At 41.6% G+C, this 19999-nt stretch overlaps 1 protein-coding gene across 4 annotated transcripts in view; it reads left to right on the forward strand.

Moving 5' to 3' along the window:
* epx (eosinophil peroxidase) overlaps positions 1 to 19999 on the forward strand; it is a 108274-nt gene that overhangs the window by 47083 nt on the left and 41192 nt on the right. For 3 of the 4 annotated variants that reach the window (XM_087996632.1, XM_087996634.1, XM_043706042.2), the window contains exons 4-8: positions 7022 to 7197; positions 14286 to 14418; positions 17585 to 17714; positions 17821 to 18027; positions 18119 to 18479. In XM_087996632.1, the coding sequence (XP_087852758.1) occupies positions 7022 to 7197; positions 14286 to 14418; positions 17585 to 17714; positions 17821 to 18027; positions 18119 to 18479 (1007 nt within the window). The remainder of the gene's footprint in view (positions 1 to 7021; positions 7198 to 14285; positions 14419 to 17584; positions 17715 to 17820; positions 18028 to 18118; positions 18480 to 19999) is intronic. The other variant, XM_087996633.1, reaches the window with a different exon arrangement.

The raw sequence follows: 19999 nt of genomic DNA on the forward strand, positions 1-19999 counted from the left end.
AGGAAAATCTTCACAAATCTCTTCTAAAACATTAAAATGATTTTATCTTTAGTGCTATTGAATCAAACAGAATAAGTTACCTGCTGATCTATTCTTAACTCATATGAAACACTGCCTTAATACAACAATGACTGCCTCTTGACATCAAGGGTCAATTGACATTTGATTGTGTGGTGTCAATGAGTCTGAGCAAAACTAGAATCAATGGGAATCAGGGATTAACCCTCTGCTAGAGGAGGAGGCAGATTCTGTTGGAGTCATATCTAATCCAAAGGAAGATTGTTGTGGCTATTGGAGGTCAGTCGTCTCAGCTCCAGGACATCTCTGCAGGAGTTCCTCTGGGTATTGTCCCACTTCTGACTATCTTCATCAATGACCTTCCTCTGTCATAACATCAGAAGTGGGAATGTTCACTGACAATTGCACAATATTCAGCGCCATTCGCAACTCCTCAGATACTGAAGCAGTCCATGTCAAAATTCAGCAAAACCTGGACAATATCAGGAGTATGATGGAATATTCCTACTTGCCTGAATGACTGAAACTCTAACACCACACAAGAGGCTTATCACCATACAGGACAAAGCAGCCTCTGAATTGGCACCACACCCGCAAACACTTTCTGCCTCCACCCTGGATGCATGGCATCATCAGTGTGCATCGTGTCCAAGATGCACTGCAGAAATTCACCAAGGCTCCTTAGACAACACCTTCCACACCCATGACCACTTCCATTTAGAAGGACAAGGGCAGCAGATACATGGGAACACCACCCACTGCATTTTCCATTCCAAATCACTCACCATCCTGACTTGGAAATATATCACCGTTTTTTCACTGTCAATGCAAAAAAATTTGGAACTCCCTCACTAATGGCATTTTGTCCCTAACAGCAATGGCAAATGCACTGCAGCAGTTAAAGAAGGCAGCTCACCACCACTTTCTCAGAGGCAACTAAGGATGGGCAATAAATGCAATGTCCACATTCCATGAACAAATTTTTAAAAATGAAAATGGGGCTAAAATTTCACTGAGTAATTTTCCTTATTGATATTTTTTCCATTAAACATTATCTAGCTTTTCTTGAAATTCTCACTCAGTACATGGGCATTCCTGGCTGCACTAGTATCTGTTGACCATCACAACTTGTCCTCGAGAACGTAGTGGTCTGCTGTCTTTTTAACTGCAGGCCATCTTGTGTGGGTACACCCAGAGTGCTGTTAGGAAGGGAACTGCAGGTTTCTGAAGTAGTGACAATGAAGGAACAAACAAAAAGTTCCAAGTGAGAATGGAATGTGACTTGGAGCGGAACTTCAAGCCTATGGTGATCTCATTCATCTGTTGTCCTTTACCTACCAGGTAATAGAGGTCATGCGTTTGGAAGGCACTGACAGAAAAGCCTTAGCAAGTTGACTCACTGCATCTTGTAGATGATACTGTTATAGACTAGGCCAGACCACTTAAAACATTCTTAAGTAGGCAGCCCCGACCATAACTTTACAATTTGTTTCATTAAGTGTACCATGAAAATTACCTGGATTAAGTTAGCAAGGTTGAATACCAGGTTTTAAAACAGAAACAAAAATATTCACAAAATTACACAATGAAACACAAACAACAGAATAAAGAACCCCTACAGAACTCACTCTGTCCAAACTAGACTTAATTATACTGTTCCAAATATACACAACAGTCCCAATAAGCAAACCCTCTTGAAACACAGTTAAGAAATGGAACAGCTCTATATAATCATTCTCTAAAATTTGACACATAGTCCAAATGGGTGATCTCTGAATTCTGACGTATTAATTTCTCCTTAATCAATTTTAATGGCCCTTTTACTTCATGCCCAAAAGTTAATTCAAATGGACTGAATTTGGTCGATTCATTCGGTGCATCTCTGATCACAAAAACTAAAAATGGCACTCCCTTATCTCAATCATCTGGATAATCCTGACCATAAGTCCTCAACATGATCTTTAATGTTTGATGCCATCTCTCTAGTGCTCCCTGCAATTCCAGATTGTTTTGCCAGTGGGATAAAGAAAGGAGATGCTGCGAGTGGTGCATGAGGTACCATTTGGAGGTCATTTAGGGGTGAAAAAAAAGGCTAAAATTTGAATTGCTTGATTCCCAAGTTTTTCATAGTTTGGATAAGTTTGGATGTGAAGTTTGATCATCGATCTGACTGGATCTCTATTGGCACTCCATATCTAGTTAAAAAACTTAAGTAATTCTTCTAACCCTTTTAGCTATGATGTTGCATAATGGGATTGCTTCTGGCAATCTAGTCAACACATTCATTATTGTTAATAAATCATTATTCCCACTTTTTGTTTGATGTAGAGGACCTACGCAATCAATCAAGAGTCTTGTGAAAGGTTCCTCAAATGCTGGAATATGTATTAAATGTGCAGGTTTTATTACTGTCTGTGGTTTTCTGATTAGCTGACATGTATGACATGTCTAGCAAAATTCAACTCCATCCTTGTGTAGTCCAGGCCAGTAAAAATGTCTTTGTATTTTAGCTTGTTTTCCTCACCCCTGAATGACCTCCAAGTGGTGGCTCATGTGCCACTCACAGCATCGCCTTTCTTTACCCTCCTGGCAAAACAATTTGATGAATCTATGCCCAGTTCTCATCTGCTTGAATGTGCGATGGTCTCCACTTCTTCATTAAGACATCTTTTGTTAAGATAACACACAGAGGTGCATTCACTTTCCTTCTCTGTAAATGCCTTTTGATATACCAGTTTTAACTCTTCACCTTTCTGCTGTAATTCAATCAGCTTAGCAGAGCTAAAGATATTTGCATGTATACCTATTTGTGCCTGCTCTGTTCTACTTATCTGATCAAAAAAGGTATTGGATAATGCAATGTCAGCTTCCTTTTCTGTGCCGTTTGATCTCTCCTGCTTCAACTTGTGCCTCTGTGTTCTTGTGACCATATAATCGGGGAAAGTTCCTGGATAAACATTCTTCATATTTTCAGTTGCCTGCGTCTCCACTAGCTTTTCAACAAGAGTAGGCAGCATGCCTACCAGTGAATCAGCTATATAATTTACAAGGACAAATTGTATTCCTGGAGCTGAGAATTTGTCCAGTACTCTTACCACAAATTCTCCACTCTTCTCTGGAATCTCTAGCCTCACTTTACATAACTGAGCATATTTTTTGTCTCACCATGAATTCCTGTTACCAGTACCTTTTCTGGAAATAGTCCCTCAGGAGTACATATCTCCTCATCCTTCAGCATTACTGACTGAGAGGATCCTGTGTCCCTTAATATTGTAACCTCTTTACCTGTTACTCCTGGCCTATGTGAATAAACTTTACCCTTGCATGTATATTTTTTAAGTAGATCTGGCACTTCCTCCTTAACCAGACTCTGATCATCTTGAACACTCTGAGGCAATTGTCTAACTTCCCTTGTACTTTTTGTTACTAGTTCAAGAAAACTCCCAGGCTTGTCAGATTTTCCTACATCTGTCTTTCCCCTAGCCCACCAACACTATGATTTTGTGTGGCCCACTTTATTACAATGAAAACACTGGAGCTTTTTAACTCCTTTGTCCCCCTCAAGGGTTTCCTTTTTACCCTGTGGTAATTGTCCTTATGATCTTCACTGAGGTCTATCTTTCCCTTTCCACATGAGGATTTCTCTTTGCCCCAGTTTCTATCCCTCATGGACTGAAAATGATTCTGGAAGCCAAACCGAGTTTTATGAACCAGCTCAATCATCAGCCACTTCAGTTGCTAACCTTGCTGTTTGAACTCTCTGCTCTTCCACATGAGTTCACACTACTTTAGGCAGTGAATTTCTGAATTCCTCCAAAATAATTACCTATCTAAGGGCATCATAGTTTTGCTCGATTTTTAAAGCTCTTATTCATCTATTGAAATTACTCTGTTTGATCCTTTCAAATTCAATACAGGTTTGACCAGGGTCCCTCCTTAGATTCCGGAAACATTGTCTATAGGCTTCTGGTACAAGCTCATATGCGCTTAAACTGGCTTTTTTCACCTCCTCATACTCCTTGATACCTCCTCTGATAGGGATGTCAATACCTTACTCGCCCTACCTATAGGTTTCATTTGGATCAACAAAACACCATTGCGAGTGACCACTGCATTTGTTTAGCCACCCTTTCAAATGAGATGAAATAGGCTTCCACATCTTCTCATTAAATTAAGGCAATGCTTGAACATACTTAAGCAGGGGCTTGCTCATCCTCACGCTCTTCCTCACTCAGCCTTTATCTCCAGCCTTTTAAGCTGACTCTCCTTTTTAAGTGTAAGTTTTTAAAGTTCAAAAGCTCTCTCTTTTTCTTTCTGTTCTGCTGCTCTTTCTTTCCCTCTCTTCTGCTTTTAATTGTATATCAAATGGTTTCATTTCTGCTGCCCTTTCCTTACCTCTCGCCTCTAACTCAAGCTGCATCATTTGAAATTGAATTCTTGCCATCTCTATAGAATCTGATGGTTTCTCCAGCATGTTTAAATGCTGAGCTACTGCTGTAATTATCTCTCCTTTCCTCATAGAAGCAGGCAACTCCAATTCCAGCTTCTCTGCTAATTCCTGCAGCTTGGACTTTTTCACCTTTTGCAAAACTTCCAAAGTCACCGCATCCACATCAAGAGAACTTTTAGTGACTGAAAGAGCCATTCCTTTCCCAAGCTTTGTCTACCCAACCAAACCAACACCCAAAATAAAGACATTGGAATCTACCACTTGCTGTTTAAAATCCCACAAAGAGACCTCAGTCTGTTATGGACTAGGCCAGACTACTCAAAACATTCTTATGCAGACAGCCCTGACCATAACTTTGCAATTTGTTTCATTAAGTGTACCATGAAAATTACCTGGATTAAGTTAGCAAGGTTGAATACCAGGTTTTAAAACAGAAAAATAATTATTCACAAAATTACACAATGAAACATAAAGAACAGAATAAAGAACCCCTACAGAACTCACTCTATCCAAACTAGACTTAATTATGCTGTTCCAAATATACACAACAGTCCCAATAAGAAAATCTTCTTGAAACACAGTTAAGAAATGGAACAGATGCTTACAGGTTGGTTAGAAGGGCAGAGAAAGAGAGAGAGAGAGAGAGAGAGAGTGTTTGTTTCCACACAGTTCACTGTTGAACTCCAAACCAGTTCTGTACTGAACTAAACTGCTCAGCTAGAGAGCTCACCACTCCCCTTTCACTATATGGATCACTTCCAAAACATGACCACTTTGGCCTGAAGTCTCAGCTGTTTACATATAAAGAAAAAGACCTCTCAATACCTTTTAATCTCTGTTTCAAACCAGTCTAATCAGCACCAAAGTGGTTTATTACTCCTCTGAAAAAAACCAAGGACAAAATACTCTTGAGAAAAGGAACAACTTTTAGAAAACAGAAACCAGCTTTGTGACAGTACATACAGCTGCCACTGTGCATCTGTGGTAGACTGAAGGTTTAAGGTGGTGCTTATGGCTCCAATCAAGTGTGTTCCTTGGTCATGTGACCATGATGCCATTCTAAACTGATCCCATCTGCCCGCACCTTGTCTGTATTCCTCTATTCCCTGCTTGTTCATGTGTCTGTCTATATCTCCCTCAAACGTAGCTAATGTATCGGCTTCTATATACTCCACTGGCAGTGTGTTCCAGGCACCTACCACCATCTGTGTAAAAACCTTGCCTCGCGCATCTCCTTTCCCCCGCTCATTTTAAATCCTTGTCCCTCATCAATCATCTACGTCATTTGCACAAAAGTTCTCACACAAGACCTCCCCTAAACAAAGCCATGCAGACTATCCCTAATAAGTCCATTCTTTTCCAAATGTCAGTAAATCCTGTCCCTAAATGTCCTACCATTAATTTCCTGGATTATGCCTGTTACTTTCTCTACAAAGGAGTGTGACATTTGCTAATCTCCGGTCTTCTAGGGCCTTTCTACTTTAATATTTTTCAAGACACCACCTCCTTCTTAATATTGACACAACCCAGAATATCAGCATACCCCTCCCAGATCTTATAATCTATTTACTTCTACTTGGTGAATACCAATGCAAAGCACTCTTTAAGGACCCTTGCCCATTTCTTCTAGCTCAACGCATAAATTCTCTCCTTTGTCCTTGAGTGGACTTAGCCTTTCTCTAGCTACATTGAATATTGTTAAAAATCACACAACACCATTTATTTGGAAGCACTAGCTTTCAGAATGCTGCTTCTTCATCAGGTGAGCAGCGCTCCAAAAGCTAGTGCTTCCAAATACACCTGTTGGACTATAACCTGGTGATGTGTGATTTTTAACTTTGTACACTCCAGTCCAACATCGGCACCTTGAATATTGTTGGAACCATTGTCAAATGGAGTTTCTTAAAATGATGCCTCAAACGATTTCTGGTTGGCTGGACAATGGCATCAGAAAGTGGCCAAAGCCATTTGTCAAAACATCCCAACTTGTCATTTGCCCAAAGTAGATTGGGCAGCCCCTAGTGGCCAAATAGCAATTTCTTGCTATTGCTTCATGTCATTGATGACAACTTTGAGTTGGAAATTAGGGAGTGTTGAGATTTTCTTCTCTCCAACTAACTCAGTAGAATCCCTTCAAATAAAGGACTCGAGGTTCGACAGGAGGATGAGTCAAACTCGTGGACTGATTTATACATTTTATCTCCCTACTTTGTACACATTCTGTTGGGAAGGGTTCATACAAGATTTACACCACCGTGTGTAAACTATTTATTAGTCTACGAGAAAACAAAATACTGTGAACATTGGAGACCTGAAACAAAAACAGAAAGTGCTGGAGAAACTTAGCAGGTCTGTAGAGAGAAAACAGTTAATGTTTCAAGTCCAGTTACTCTTCATCTGAACTGGACTGGTCAGAAGCCCAGTTCTTACAAAGGGCCACTGGACTCAAAACGCTAACTCTGTTTTTCTCCCTACAGATGCTACCAGACCTGAGTTTCTCCAACATTTTCTGCTTTTTTTAAATTGCTCTAAGATGTGTTCTTTGATTTCTAGGAGTAAAGCAATGCTGGCCGAAGGCTTCATTAGTGCCAGTGACCTGCTTGGCTTCTTCAAACATCCAGTAGCAGAGACTCGCACAGCAGTGAGAGCAGCTGAGTTGATGGAAACTGCCATAGAACTCATTCGGCAGATGGTGTACACTCAGGAGAAGATATTCATGAATGTAACAGGTAAACAACAACAACTTATTTTTAGATAACAGCTTTAAAGTTAAAGTATTCTGCTGCGTTTTACAAAATAACAAGAAATCCCATGTGGAAGACAGAAACAGATATGGACTGGGGAGCAGATATTAAGATCAGTCTCGTTTTGCATCACATTCTGATAATATCATTTTTGGCCTTCTTATAATCACTCAAAGATTTTGGTAAAGTTAGAACCTCACAAGAGACAAAGGAAGACTGAAATCAGATCTAGATATAATACCAGAACAGGCACACATCTAAAAGCTGGTATTTTGGATGGATAAATGTAGTATTACACATAAGACTGATCTAACTGTAATATATTGCAATAATCGAGGATTTTGATATACTGAGCTCTCTGATGCCCTCTCTGTTGGGGAGGTGTAAATAAAGTTTGTTCAATAATGGCTATCTGCTGTGAGCTCACATACAATACAACATACACCAGCAAGGGTTGTTATGGACCAGGCCAGATCCTTTCAAAACATTAAGAAAGTGACCCAGACCCTAACATTGTTAGTTGTTTTAAGCAGGTGTAACGTGGATATTCCAGGAATGTTGCAGCTGGTCATCCCACTTAGTTGTAAACAAAACAGAATTTATTTACAAGATTACCGCATGTAACACAAACAACAGAGAACAGAATACCGAATAGCTTAATCTATCCAAAAATCCAACAGGTCATCCCAACTTGATGATGCTGTTCCAAATACTTGCAACAATTCCATGAACACCCCTTGGCACAAAAGGTAAAATCAAACACAGGATCTTACAGGAGAGACATCAAAGAGAGACCAGCATGGACCTGCTTCTTTGAGTCCAGAAGCTTTCTCCACACTTCTGTTAAAACCCAAACCAAACCAGAGAAAAGCTCACCTGGGAGAACTGGCCACTCCCTTTTCATTGTATAACTGTGTTTTTTAACTTGAAAGCTTTCTGTCTGAGGCAGTATCTGTTAGCTATAATCAAATTGGCCCTAAAATCCTTTAATCCCAGACTTTCAGAGTACATGTCACTTATGACCTCTCTGAGAAAAAAGCCAAGGACATCATAACCTTGTTAAAGGAGTGGTTTCATCTCAGAGTTCAACACTAAAATCTTTCAGGCAGCAAGGACACCTAGATGTTATCATGAATGAGTCCTTAAAAGTACATGCCAATGTTATAAGGTTATCATAAATAGAAAACTAGGAGCCATTCCCATGAAGGGTTACTGGACTCAAAACATTAATTCTGGTTTTCTCTCTACAGATGCTGCTAGACCTGCTGAGTTTCTCCAGCACTTTCTGGTTTTGTTTAGATCACCAGTATCCACAGTTCTTGATTTTATTATAGAAAAGTAGGAGCTATTGCTGGAAAGGTACAAAGTATAAATCAAGTTTACTTTCTTTATATAAGACCTTGATTAGGCCTCTATTTGCAATATTGTGTTTTGCTTGATCAACAACTAGAATGATATCTTATTTAAAGACTCTTACATGTTTATATAACCATGGTCCACTTAGTCGAGAAAAGCACAGTCAATGAGTTATCATGTCACATGATTTTACAGTTCTTAGATACCAAGTCATTTATTGCATGATAGCAATAATTACAGGTACATTTGGCAAAAACTACTCAGACCTGAGGGAGCTGGTCCAGACAAATCTGCTCACTACAGAAGCTGGAATAGAACTCCTCGTCTTCACGCTCACAGTGTGGTGTGACATTAATAGAATATTGGAGTCAATGTTACAAGAACAGTAACTTCTTCAGGATAGTTACCTCATGCAGTATCTCCACACAAGATTTCTTTCCTCCTAGTTAACCCAATATATATTCATGTAAGGAATTATCATGCAAGATATCAATAAGTGCAATTACATTTAGTGAGGCATAATTATTAGGAATTTAGGGAGCTGTTATAGATACAGTTCCCTTCAAAACCTAAAGCAGAATGACTTGTCTCCATTCACAGACTGTGTGTGACCATCACTTGATTGGATGGAATAGTAGATTGGTGATTGATTAGCTCAGTCGCCTGGATAGCTGGCTTGCAATGCATAATGATGCCTACAGTATGTGTTCAATTCACATATCAGCTGAGGTTAGCATGAATGTCCTACCTTCTCAACCTTTCCCCTTTCCTGGGTTGTAGTGACTCTCAGGGTAAACCACTAGCAGTTATCTCTGATGAAAACATGGGACTATGAGGATATTCCTTTACTTTTACAGATGAAGCAAATGTAACATGAACATCAACACCTTTGGAACAATTACTTTATATGACAGATCATTTCAATGTTGATATTCTACGTAGAGTACTGTTAAGAAAGAACTTCAGGATTTTGTCCCAGTGATGATGAAGGCTCTAAGTCAGGATGCCTGTGCCTTAGAGGGGAACTTGCAGGAGATTGTCCCCTACTGGGTTGCATTGTCATGGTTTTGGAGGGGTTTGTTCTGTCCAGCTGCTGAAAGAATCTACTCGGTTACCAATCCATTTAATCTCTTAAAGAAACATTCTATGATTTTTGTTTCTTGACCAAATTAAAAATCTGTATTCATTAGTATTATGCTATTAAAGATCAGATATTTTCCTTGGCACTGCATTTTTAGCGACACAAAGATCATCAAATCCACTGTTTAAGCATTAGATTCATAGCTTTAATATAACTACATAACTGACCTTCGTTTATAGTACATGGAACAGCAAGATTTTTACCAATGTTTTGGGAAGTAGATTTGTCTCCTTTCTTGTGAAAACAGCAACATAGTAGTTTCAGTTAGAACGCTAAACCCCAGTTTTAGTCAGACATTCATCTGGCTGTCTTTGCCCAGTGAAGCATTAGCTGTCGGACCTGCGAAACTGCTTATTGTTAGAGCGGAAAAGATCAAAGAACAAAGAAAATTTACAGCCCAGGAACAGGCCCTTCGGCCCTCCAAGCCTGAGCCAATCCAAATGTACTGTCTAAACCTGTTGGTCAATTCCTAAGCATTTGTATCTCTCTGCTCCCCACCTATTCATGCATCTGTCCAGGCGCCTGCCTCAACCACCTCTGCTGGCAACGTGTTCCAAACGCCCACCACCCTGTGTGTGAAATACTTGCCATGTGTATCCCCCTTAAACTTTCCACCTCTCACCTTGAAAAAGTGTGTCCTCTCGTTATTGAATCCTTCACCCTGGGAAAAAGCTTGTCTCTATCCATCCTGTCTATACCCTTCATGATTTTGTAATCCTCAATCAGGTCCCCCCCATCTTTTTTCTAGTGAAAATAAATCTATCCTACTCAACCTTTCTTCATAGCTAACACCTTCCATACCAGGCAACATCCTCGTAAACCTTCTCTTCACCCTCTCCAAAGCGTCCACATCCTTTTGGTAATGTGGCGCCCAGAACTGTACACAGTATTCTAAATGCAGCCGAACCATAGTCTTGTACAATTTTAACATGACTTGCCAGCTCTTATACTCAATACCCCGTCCAATGAAGGCAAGCATACTATATGCCTTCTTGCCCACTCGATCCACCCGTGCAGCAACCTTCAGGGTACAATGGATCTGCACTCCCAGATCTCTCTGCCCATCAACTTTTCCCAAGGCTCTTCTGTTCATTGTATAATTCGCTCCAGAAGTAGACTTGCCTAAATGCATCACCTCACATTTGTCTGGACTGAAAGCCATCTGCCACTTTTCCGCCCAACTCTCCAGTCTATCTATATCCTCCTGTATTCTCTGATAGTCCCCTATGCTTTCTGCTACTCCACCAATCTGTGTCATCTGCAAACTTGCTGATCATACCAACAGTGCCCTCTTCTAGATCATTTATGTATATTACAAACAACAGTGGCCCCAATACTAACCCCTGTGGAACACCTCTGGTCACCTTTCTCCATTTCGAGAAACTCCCTTCAACTACTACTCTCTGTCTCCTGTTGCTCAACCAGTTCTTTATCCACTTAGCTAGAACACCCTATACACCATGTGACTTCTCTTTCTCCATTAGTCTACAATGGGGAACCTTATCAAATGCCTTACTAAAGTCCATGTATATGACATCAACAGCCCTGCCTTCATCTAACAACTTGGTCACTTCCTCGAAGAACTCTATCAAGTTGGTAAGGCACGATTTCCCCTGCACAAAACCATGTTGCCCATCACCGATAAGCTCATTCCTTTCCAAATATAAATAAATCCTATCTCTCAGTACCCTCTCCAGCAACTTCCCCACCACCGATGTCAGGCTCACTGTCTGCAGTTACCTGGAATATTGCTACTATCCTTCTTGTACAGGGGAACAACATGAGCAACCTTCCAGTCCTCCAGCACCTCACCTGTATTTAAGGATGCCACAAAGATATTTCCTCTCTCGCCTCCCTCAGCAACCTGGATAGATCCCATCCGGTCCTGGGGATTTGTCCACCTTAATAACCTCGAGCATACCCAACACATCTTCCCTACTTATACCAACGTGATCCAGACAAGTCAAACATGACAGAAACATAGAAGATTCTTACAGTCTCCAGTCTCTACCTGGCTGCCTACTTGTTTTCTCTTCTGGTTCCAGTCCTCTGCCACATTAGTTTAAAACCTCCCAACAGCCGTAGCAAAACTCCCACAAGGACATTGGTTCCAGTCTGGTTCAGATGTAGACCGTCCCTTTTATAATAGTCCCACCTTCCCCAGAACCAGTCCCAATGTCCAACAAATCCGAACCCCTCATTCCTACACCATCTCTCAAGCCACGTGTTCATCCTGCCTATTTTTTCATTTCTACACTGGCTAGCACGTGGCACTGGTAGTAATTCAGAGATCACTACCTTTGAGGTCCTCCCCTTTAACTTCTCTCCGAGCTCCCTGAATTCTTCTTTCAGGACCTCATCTCGCTTTATACTTATATCGTTGGTGCCTATATGCACCAAGACAACTGGCTGTTCACCCTCCCCTTTTAGAATGCTCTGCAGCCGACCAGTGACATCCCTGACCTGAGCTGAAAATGTGTTGCTGGAAAAGCCAGCAGGTCAGGCAGTATCCAGGAAACAGGAGAATCGACGTTTCGGGCATAAGCCCTTCTTCAGGAATGAGGAAAGTTTGTCCAGCAGGCTAAGATAAAAGGTAGGGAGGAGGGACTTGGGGGAGGGGCGTTGAGACAGGCCGGCTACTTGCGGAGCGTTTCAGAGAACACCTCTGGGACACCCTGACCAACCAACCCAACCACCCTGTGGCTCAACACTTCAACTCCCCCTCCCACTCCACCAAGGATATGCAGGTCTTTGGACTCCTCCATCTCCAGACCACAACAAAATGATGGCTGGAGGAAGAACGCCTCATCTTCCGCCTAGGAACCCTCCAACCACAAGGGATGAACTCGGATTTCACCAGTTTCCTCATTTCCCCTCCCCCCACCTTGTCTCAGTCAAATCCATCGAATTCAGCACCGCCTTCCTAACCTGCAATCTTCTTCCTGACTTCTCCGCCCCCACCCCAGTCTGACCTATCACCCTCACCTTGACCTCTTTCTACCTATCACATTTCCGACGCCCCTCCCCCAAGTCCCTCCTCCCTACCTTTTATCTTAGCCTGCTGGACAAACTTTCCTCATTCCTGAAGAAGGGCTTGTGCCCGAAACGTCGATTCTCCTGTTCCCTGGATGCTGCCTGACCTGCTGCGCTTTTCCAGCAACACATTTTCAGCTCTGATCTCCAGCATCTGCAGACCTCACTTTCTCCTTCCTGACCTGAGCACCTGGGAGGCAACATACTATCCGGGAGTCCCGTTTTTGGCCACAGAACCGCCTATTTACTCTCCTCACAATAGAATCCCCTATGACTACGAGTCTTTTTCCTGCCTTTCTGAACAGCAGTGGCCGCCATGGTGCCATGATCTTGACAACTGCTGCCCTCTCCTGGTGAGCCATCTCCCCCAACAGTATCCAAAACGGTATACCTGTTTTGGAGGGAGATGACCGCAGGGGATACCTGCACTGCCTTCCTACTCTTTTTCTGTCTTTTGGTCACCCATTCACTGTCTCCCTCAGCAATCCTAACCTGCGGTGTGACCAGTTCACTAAACGTGCTATCCACGATCTCTTCAGCATCGTGGATGCTCCACAGTGAGTCTATCCGCAGCTCCAGAGCAGTCATGCAGTCAAACAACAGCTGCAACTGGACACACTTCTTGCAAGTGTAAAAGTCAGGAACATCAGACATGTTCCTAAGCTCCCACATCAAGCAAGAGTCATATGCCACGGGTCTGAGGTCCCCTGCCATTGTAAGCTTAGCTTTATATGAACTAACTAAAATCAAACAATGCACTTAAATAAATGTAAAAAGAAATAAAAGCCTTACCTTACAGGGTCTTTTTCTTCCGGTTAGAGGAGGGGGGGGGCCACTGCCCAAATATAAATTAAGCCCTTACTTTCCCAGCTGCCCTCGCTTCACTCCTCCTTCTCTCCTCGCCACTCTGTCAAAATGGAGGCCAGACTCCTGAGGTAAGTCCCTTTTTATGCGGGAAAACTTACCCTTCCCGGCAGCCCTCGCTTCACTCCTCGCCGCACTGGCAAAATGGAGGAGTATCAGTCCAAATAAAAATCTTACTTGACATGTTCATTGTTTACTCCTGACTTTTGACTTATAGCACAATTCCAGATCAATTATTTTAATATCTCAGTGGATAGCAGATGCACTGTTGAAACAACATCGGCCCAACCCCCTTTCAGTACCAGTTACCTGTGGCGTTGCATTTGGGGTGCAATGTCCGAATCCCTGTGACCCTAAAATGGAAGAAAGGAGACAGATTCACAACTCCTGAAGCTCTACTAGAAAATGAACATGTGGACATCAGATTAGTGCAGGAATGGAGATCAGCTCTGATGTCCTTACTAGCAGATAAATTTCCCAAATCTCCCGTCTCGATCCATACAAAAAGAATGATCACTCAGACAAGGAGTGAGATTTTGAATAGGAGTCAGTGCCTTCGGGGCAAATGAGGAGAAGGGTTGCAATTAACAGAGGAAAAAACTTCAAATATCTTGCTGTTTCCCTGACTGAAATCAGACCTTGCTGTCTCTGATCGTGAGAGTGTTTTTTCCCCTTGCAGATCTGCTCAGCAAGCTCGATCTTCAGGTGCTGGCTGAGGCAACTGGTTGCACCAGTCAGTTGCGATCGGTGACTTGCTCCAATTCCTGTCTACTGAACAAATATCGAACCATTACTGGCATCTGCAATAACAGGTACTGTACCCACTGGAATAAGTGTGTTGGTGGTTTTATCAGATCTATCTGTTGCTAGGACAGTCCATCAATCTTGGTTGCTTCTTCTTAAGTTGATGATCTTAGCTGAAAGTCAATGGCACAAGAATACCAGTAGGTTTGAAGGGAACAGGACAGTTGAAGATGTATGTTGAGGTGAAACCAAGCTTAGATTCAAACAGCCATAAAGGAGATAAGAAATTGTATAATTTCAAAGGGAAATATTGCTTTTTGTTATTTATATGGCAATGATTTGGATGTGAACATAGGGGATATAGTTAGTAAGTACACAGATGACACCAAAATTGGAGGTGTAGTAGATAGCGAAGAAGGTTACCTCAGAGTACAACAGGATCTTGATCCAATGGACCAATTGGCTGAGGAGTGGCAGATGGAGTTTAATTTAGGTAAATGTGAGGTGCTGCATTTTGTAAAGGCAAATCAGGGCAGGATTTATACACTTAATGGTAAGGTCCTGGGGAGTGTTGCTGAACAAAGAGACCTTAGAGTGCAGGTTCATAGCTCCTTAAAAGTGGAGTCACAGGTAAATAGGATAGTGAAGAATGCGTTTGGTATGCTTTCGTTTAGTGGTCAGAGCATTGAATAAAGGTGTTGGGAAGTCATGTTGTGCTGTACAGGACATTTGTTAGGCCACTTTTGGAATACTGTGTGTAGTTCTGGTCTCCTTGCTATAGGAAGGATGTTGTGAAACTTGAAAAGTTTCAGAAAAGATTTACAAGGATGTTGCCAGGGTTGAAGGGTTTGAGCTATAGAGAGAAGCTAAATAGACTGGAGCATCGGAGGCAGGCGGTGACCTATAGAGGTTTATAAAATCATAAGGAGTATGGATAGGGTAAATAGGCAAAGTCTTTTCCTGGACTGGGAAGTCCAGAACTAGAGAGCAGTGAGAGGGAAAAGATTTAAAAAGGACAGAAGGGGCACCATTTTCACGCAAAAGGGTGTATGGAATGAACTGCCAGAGGTAACGGTGGAGGCTGGTACAATTACAACATTTAAAAGGCATTCAAATAGGAAGGGTTTAGAGGGATATGGGTGAAGTGCTGGCAAATGGGACTAGGTTAATTTAAGATATCTGGTTGGCATGGACGAGTTGGACTGAACGGTCTGTTTCCATTTCGATGTGTATGGCTCCATGGCTCTACTATTGTCTAGACTCCTTGCCTGATTTAATTCAAGGAAAACAATTCAAACTAATTGATTCCAAAGCCAGATTTCAGGCAAGTAGTCTTGTGCGGTGGTCAACAGTTTGCAAAAGGAGCAATGTATTCTCAGAGGATTCACCTTGTTGGTGAGATGTTAAACTGAGGCTCTCTCTGTCAACATTATTAAAGAAACCTACCATGGACGTTTCTCCAAGAGTGAAGGCTTCTCACAGTGTCCATTCATCCCCTAACCACTACCACCAAAGTAAATTCATTGGTCATCCTTCTCACTGTAGTTTCCATACCTCCCTACGTACAAATTGACTGACAAATTTGCATAAAACTTCTGAAATAATTAATTAACTGAGAAATATTATGAACAATCCCCAGGTGATGTTCCCCAAGTCATAACATATCCAAATGGTGTACATCAAATTGTTAAACTCCTGGAATAAGGGAGATGAGCTGATTCCCTTTCTTTATTCACCCACTTCCTTGGCTGGCCACAGCAAGGTTAATTAAAACAGATCCCTTCACTTATGGATATCTTTCTCCCTTACCCAATCAAGTTAGGTTTTAAAAGGAGCCAATTTACCTCAGCTTTCTGAGTTAGCCAAATAATTAGTTGGAAATGAAAAGTGAATCTAAAAAAGATAAAAGTTAAAAAGATACATAGATCAGCGTTTGGGTTATTTCTAACAGTACATGGTGGAACACAGCTGATAGTTGAACATGGATTTCTAGAGTCCTGGCTTTTCAGGTCATTTGAAATTGCCTTGTCCATTTGTCTTTTGAACTGGCTTGCTGACCAGTTTCCAGCATTCCAAAGTTAGGAAATCCCTTACCTGCAATACAGGGGTGACTTGTAGAAAGCTCCTTGACTGTGATTTTCACTGCACACTAGCACTTGAACCCAAGGTAGTACATCGGTGCCTCAGCTCACGAGCACAAACAGATCATGTTTGAAACTCCATTTTAACTTCTGTCTTTGTGTATTTTTGAAGAGGAGCAAATACAAACTTGACTCCTTCCCAGCCTGTCATCTTTTCTACCATCATGTTCACAGCCTGAGATACACACAGGAGACTACAGTTTGGTTTGTAGTGCATTTCTCTCTGAAGCTTCCTTGTGACCTTTCAGCGGTGACATTTCAGGGTTCGTCTATAGAATTTAGATGTGCAGCTAACTTTTGGCTGTATTACTACTTTTTAAGAAATGCTTTGGGACATCTTGGAGATGAGAACATAATAATAAGATTCAATCTGTGTTCTTTCTTATTTTCTTCACAATCATGCAATTGAAGGGTTATTAAAAAAACCGAGAGCTGACAGGGTATAAAGTGTGAATGGAACGGGAAATGCAGTGAATGAATTAGTTTGTCTCCTCAAAAGGAGACCATGCCCATGGATTGGTCTACCAACATGTAAGCACATTTACAGAGAGGAGAAGTGATACATAGTGACCCTATTATTTGAACAAGGAATAACTTTCAGGTGGATAGCTCTTTGTAAATCTGGGAAAGCCGCTACATCTATGGACGGTGATTCTTTGAGATGCTGCCCAGCAGAACAGTCTCCTGTATACGAACCACTATCTTCACCACAGTATATAGCACACAGTATATTAGCTATGCCACTCTGTTCACTCGGGTTTCGGCATGTGCTTACTGCCAGTGGAATCTTGTAGAATCTGACCCACACTCTGGAGATCTGGCCTGATACATGTTCGATTAGAAATTGTCTTACTGACTTTATCAGTTGCTTAGATATCAATAATGTTATAGCCTTACTTCCAGCAAATTAAGATTTCACAATATCTCTTATTAGCAGGTATACATTTGTCCCATCAATAGATGTACTACAATTTACCTCACGTAGAGATTGATTAGAGTCAACATTACTACTTTGTCTAACCCCTTTTAGAATTCTTCAAATGTCTGCTCACCAATAATAAATTATGATTTGTTGTACTTTCTCTAACTATAGACAGCATTCCTGGTGGGGAGCAGCTAATGTCCCGTATACTCGATGGTTACTGCCAGAGTACGATGATGGATTCTCACTTCCGAAAGGATGGGTCAAAAGCAAAGAATATAACAGGTTCCCCTTGCCACTGGTATGTAGTGGGGCACACTGAGGCAAAGTAATTGTATACAGTTGGTCAAGCTGTAACAGTAATGAGACAGCTTTCTGAGCTTCACCATTGCATTGGTTATTTCCAGGCCAGGACAGTGTCTACTGCAATCCTGTATACTGGCAATGAGAATATTTCTCTGGACAGCAGGTATGCTCACATACTGGTGGAGTGGGGACAATGGATTGACCATGATATGGACCTGACACCACAAACTACCAGTTCTTCTTCCTTTTTTGATAGCAGTGACTGCTCATCGTCATGTGACAACAGAGGCCCATGCTTCCCAATACAGGCAAGTCTCTGTTCTACATCACTGATACATACCAGACGTAACATTTCAAATCCTGTCCATTTTCCAATGATAAAATCTTGTTGTTTCACAGATCCCTGATGATGACCCACGTGCCTATGAAAATGAGAAATGCATGCCCTTCTTCCGTTCAGCTCCAGCATGTGGGAGTGGCAAGTCTGGTGTCTTCTCCGGTCAGCTCCATCCCAGGGAACAAATGAACAGTATCACTTCCTTTGTGGATGCCAGCATGGTTTACGGGAGCACAGACTCCCTGGCACGGAAACTGAGGAATCTTACCAATGATCTCGGATACCTAGCCGTGAACCAGGAATACTCTGACAATGGCCTGGCCTACCTACCCTTCATGAGCAAGACACTTCAAAATCCCTGTGAACTGACCAGAGACCAATCTCTCAACACAAAAAGGTCAAATGTTCCTTGTTTTCTGGCAGGTAAAACAATATCAAGGTGTAAATGCCACAAATTTATCATTATACTGAGAAAGAGAAAGGGACAGAAAGTAAAGAAAGGCCTTTGAACTTGGACCCAAGTCTTCCCATGCATTTTAGACTTGCCAGGTGTCTTGTCCAAGAAGTGATAATTCCTCATTTTGAATGCATTGCTGACTTGGTGCCTTCAATCTTCAAATATATTTCAATGCACATTGTGCTATTGCTGCTAATTGGATGGTTCTTTCTACATTTGGCAAACATTGCATTTAGATTAAGCAAAAAAATGTCAAAGTTGCATCTCCTATTTCTTTCCTTTCTTCAAGTACTATCATCACAACCAATTTGTTTTCTGGCGATAAAGGCTCATAGATAAAATCCCAACCTCTAAGTCTGGACCAAAGGATTTTGCTCAATAACAATATGGCTAACTGATGCCAAAATGCTATCTCCTGAACACAGGAGAACCACCCCCCCCCCCCCCCCCCCCCACTGTACCACACATTGTTAACTGGTTCTACCCTTTACTTCCCATTGTTTAATAATTAAGCAGTACCTTTGTAATCTATAGACTTTTATTTCAGCCATTTGCAGTGTCCCCCTGGATGGTCACAGATCTATGTCCCGGAAAGCATCCCTTTCTAGTGGTGCTCTGAGTCCCTCACTAATGATAGTATCCAGCAAGCAATTATTTCACCTAATACTGTCGTTCTGCTGCATTTATCTCAAGGTGCTCTTAGGTTCTTTATTGCTGGCATCTACTCAAAAACCCTACTTTATCATTATCTTGTACACACTATTTTGAAGAATGACTTGTTAAAGCTTTAGCAGGATTTTCCACTTAAACCAAGAGCCTGAAAGCCATTTAATCCAGTAACTAAGTAATTAATCCAGTGCACTGAATTTCTGAAATAACTTGGTAGATAAAAGTAATGTGTGAAATTCACCCTTAAAGCTTAGAACACTCTAATCCATGGCTTAGTCTGTACCAAGTTATTTGGTCAAAATTGGATTATCTGTTGAAGTGCTTTGTTTGGCCTTAGTGCTTGAAGGGAAGGGGGAAACAAAAATCAATCCTGTGCCTGATCAGTGATCTCCGCTGGGATCATGTGTGGATGTCAGATTAAGACAGGACTGCAGTTGCCTATAACTCTAAGCGAATGTTCACAGTGAAAAATCTGCCAAGGGCTAAGGCCGCACTTTCTCTTCTGAATCGGGATTGTACAGTCATAAAAATTCCAGACTCTTCAGAGTCAATTCAGGCAGAAGTGTTTGGAGAGGATTTTTGTTCCAGATAGAAGGATTAACTGGAGTTGGGCATATCGCGAGCAGAAAGAATATTGGAGTAGCCACAAGTCCAAGATTGAATTAGTCTTTATTTCAGCTGTAAAACAAATCAGTTGATCTAACACCAATTCTCACACATTCACATCCATGTGCACGTGCACGGACACACACATATCCCCACCCCATGACTCTTCATGATCTGTGTCCCAATACTTAGCAAGCCATAATCCCACCCA

Source organism: Chiloscyllium plagiosum, unplaced genomic scaffold, assembly GCF_037043375.1.
Source record: "Chiloscyllium plagiosum isolate Xiang-an unplaced genomic scaffold, Cpla_swu_hap1 HiC_scaffold_18, whole genome shotgun sequence".
In the NCBI taxonomy this organism is placed as follows: Eukaryota; Metazoa; Chordata; class Chondrichthyes; order Orectolobiformes; family Hemiscylliidae; genus Chiloscyllium; species Chiloscyllium plagiosum.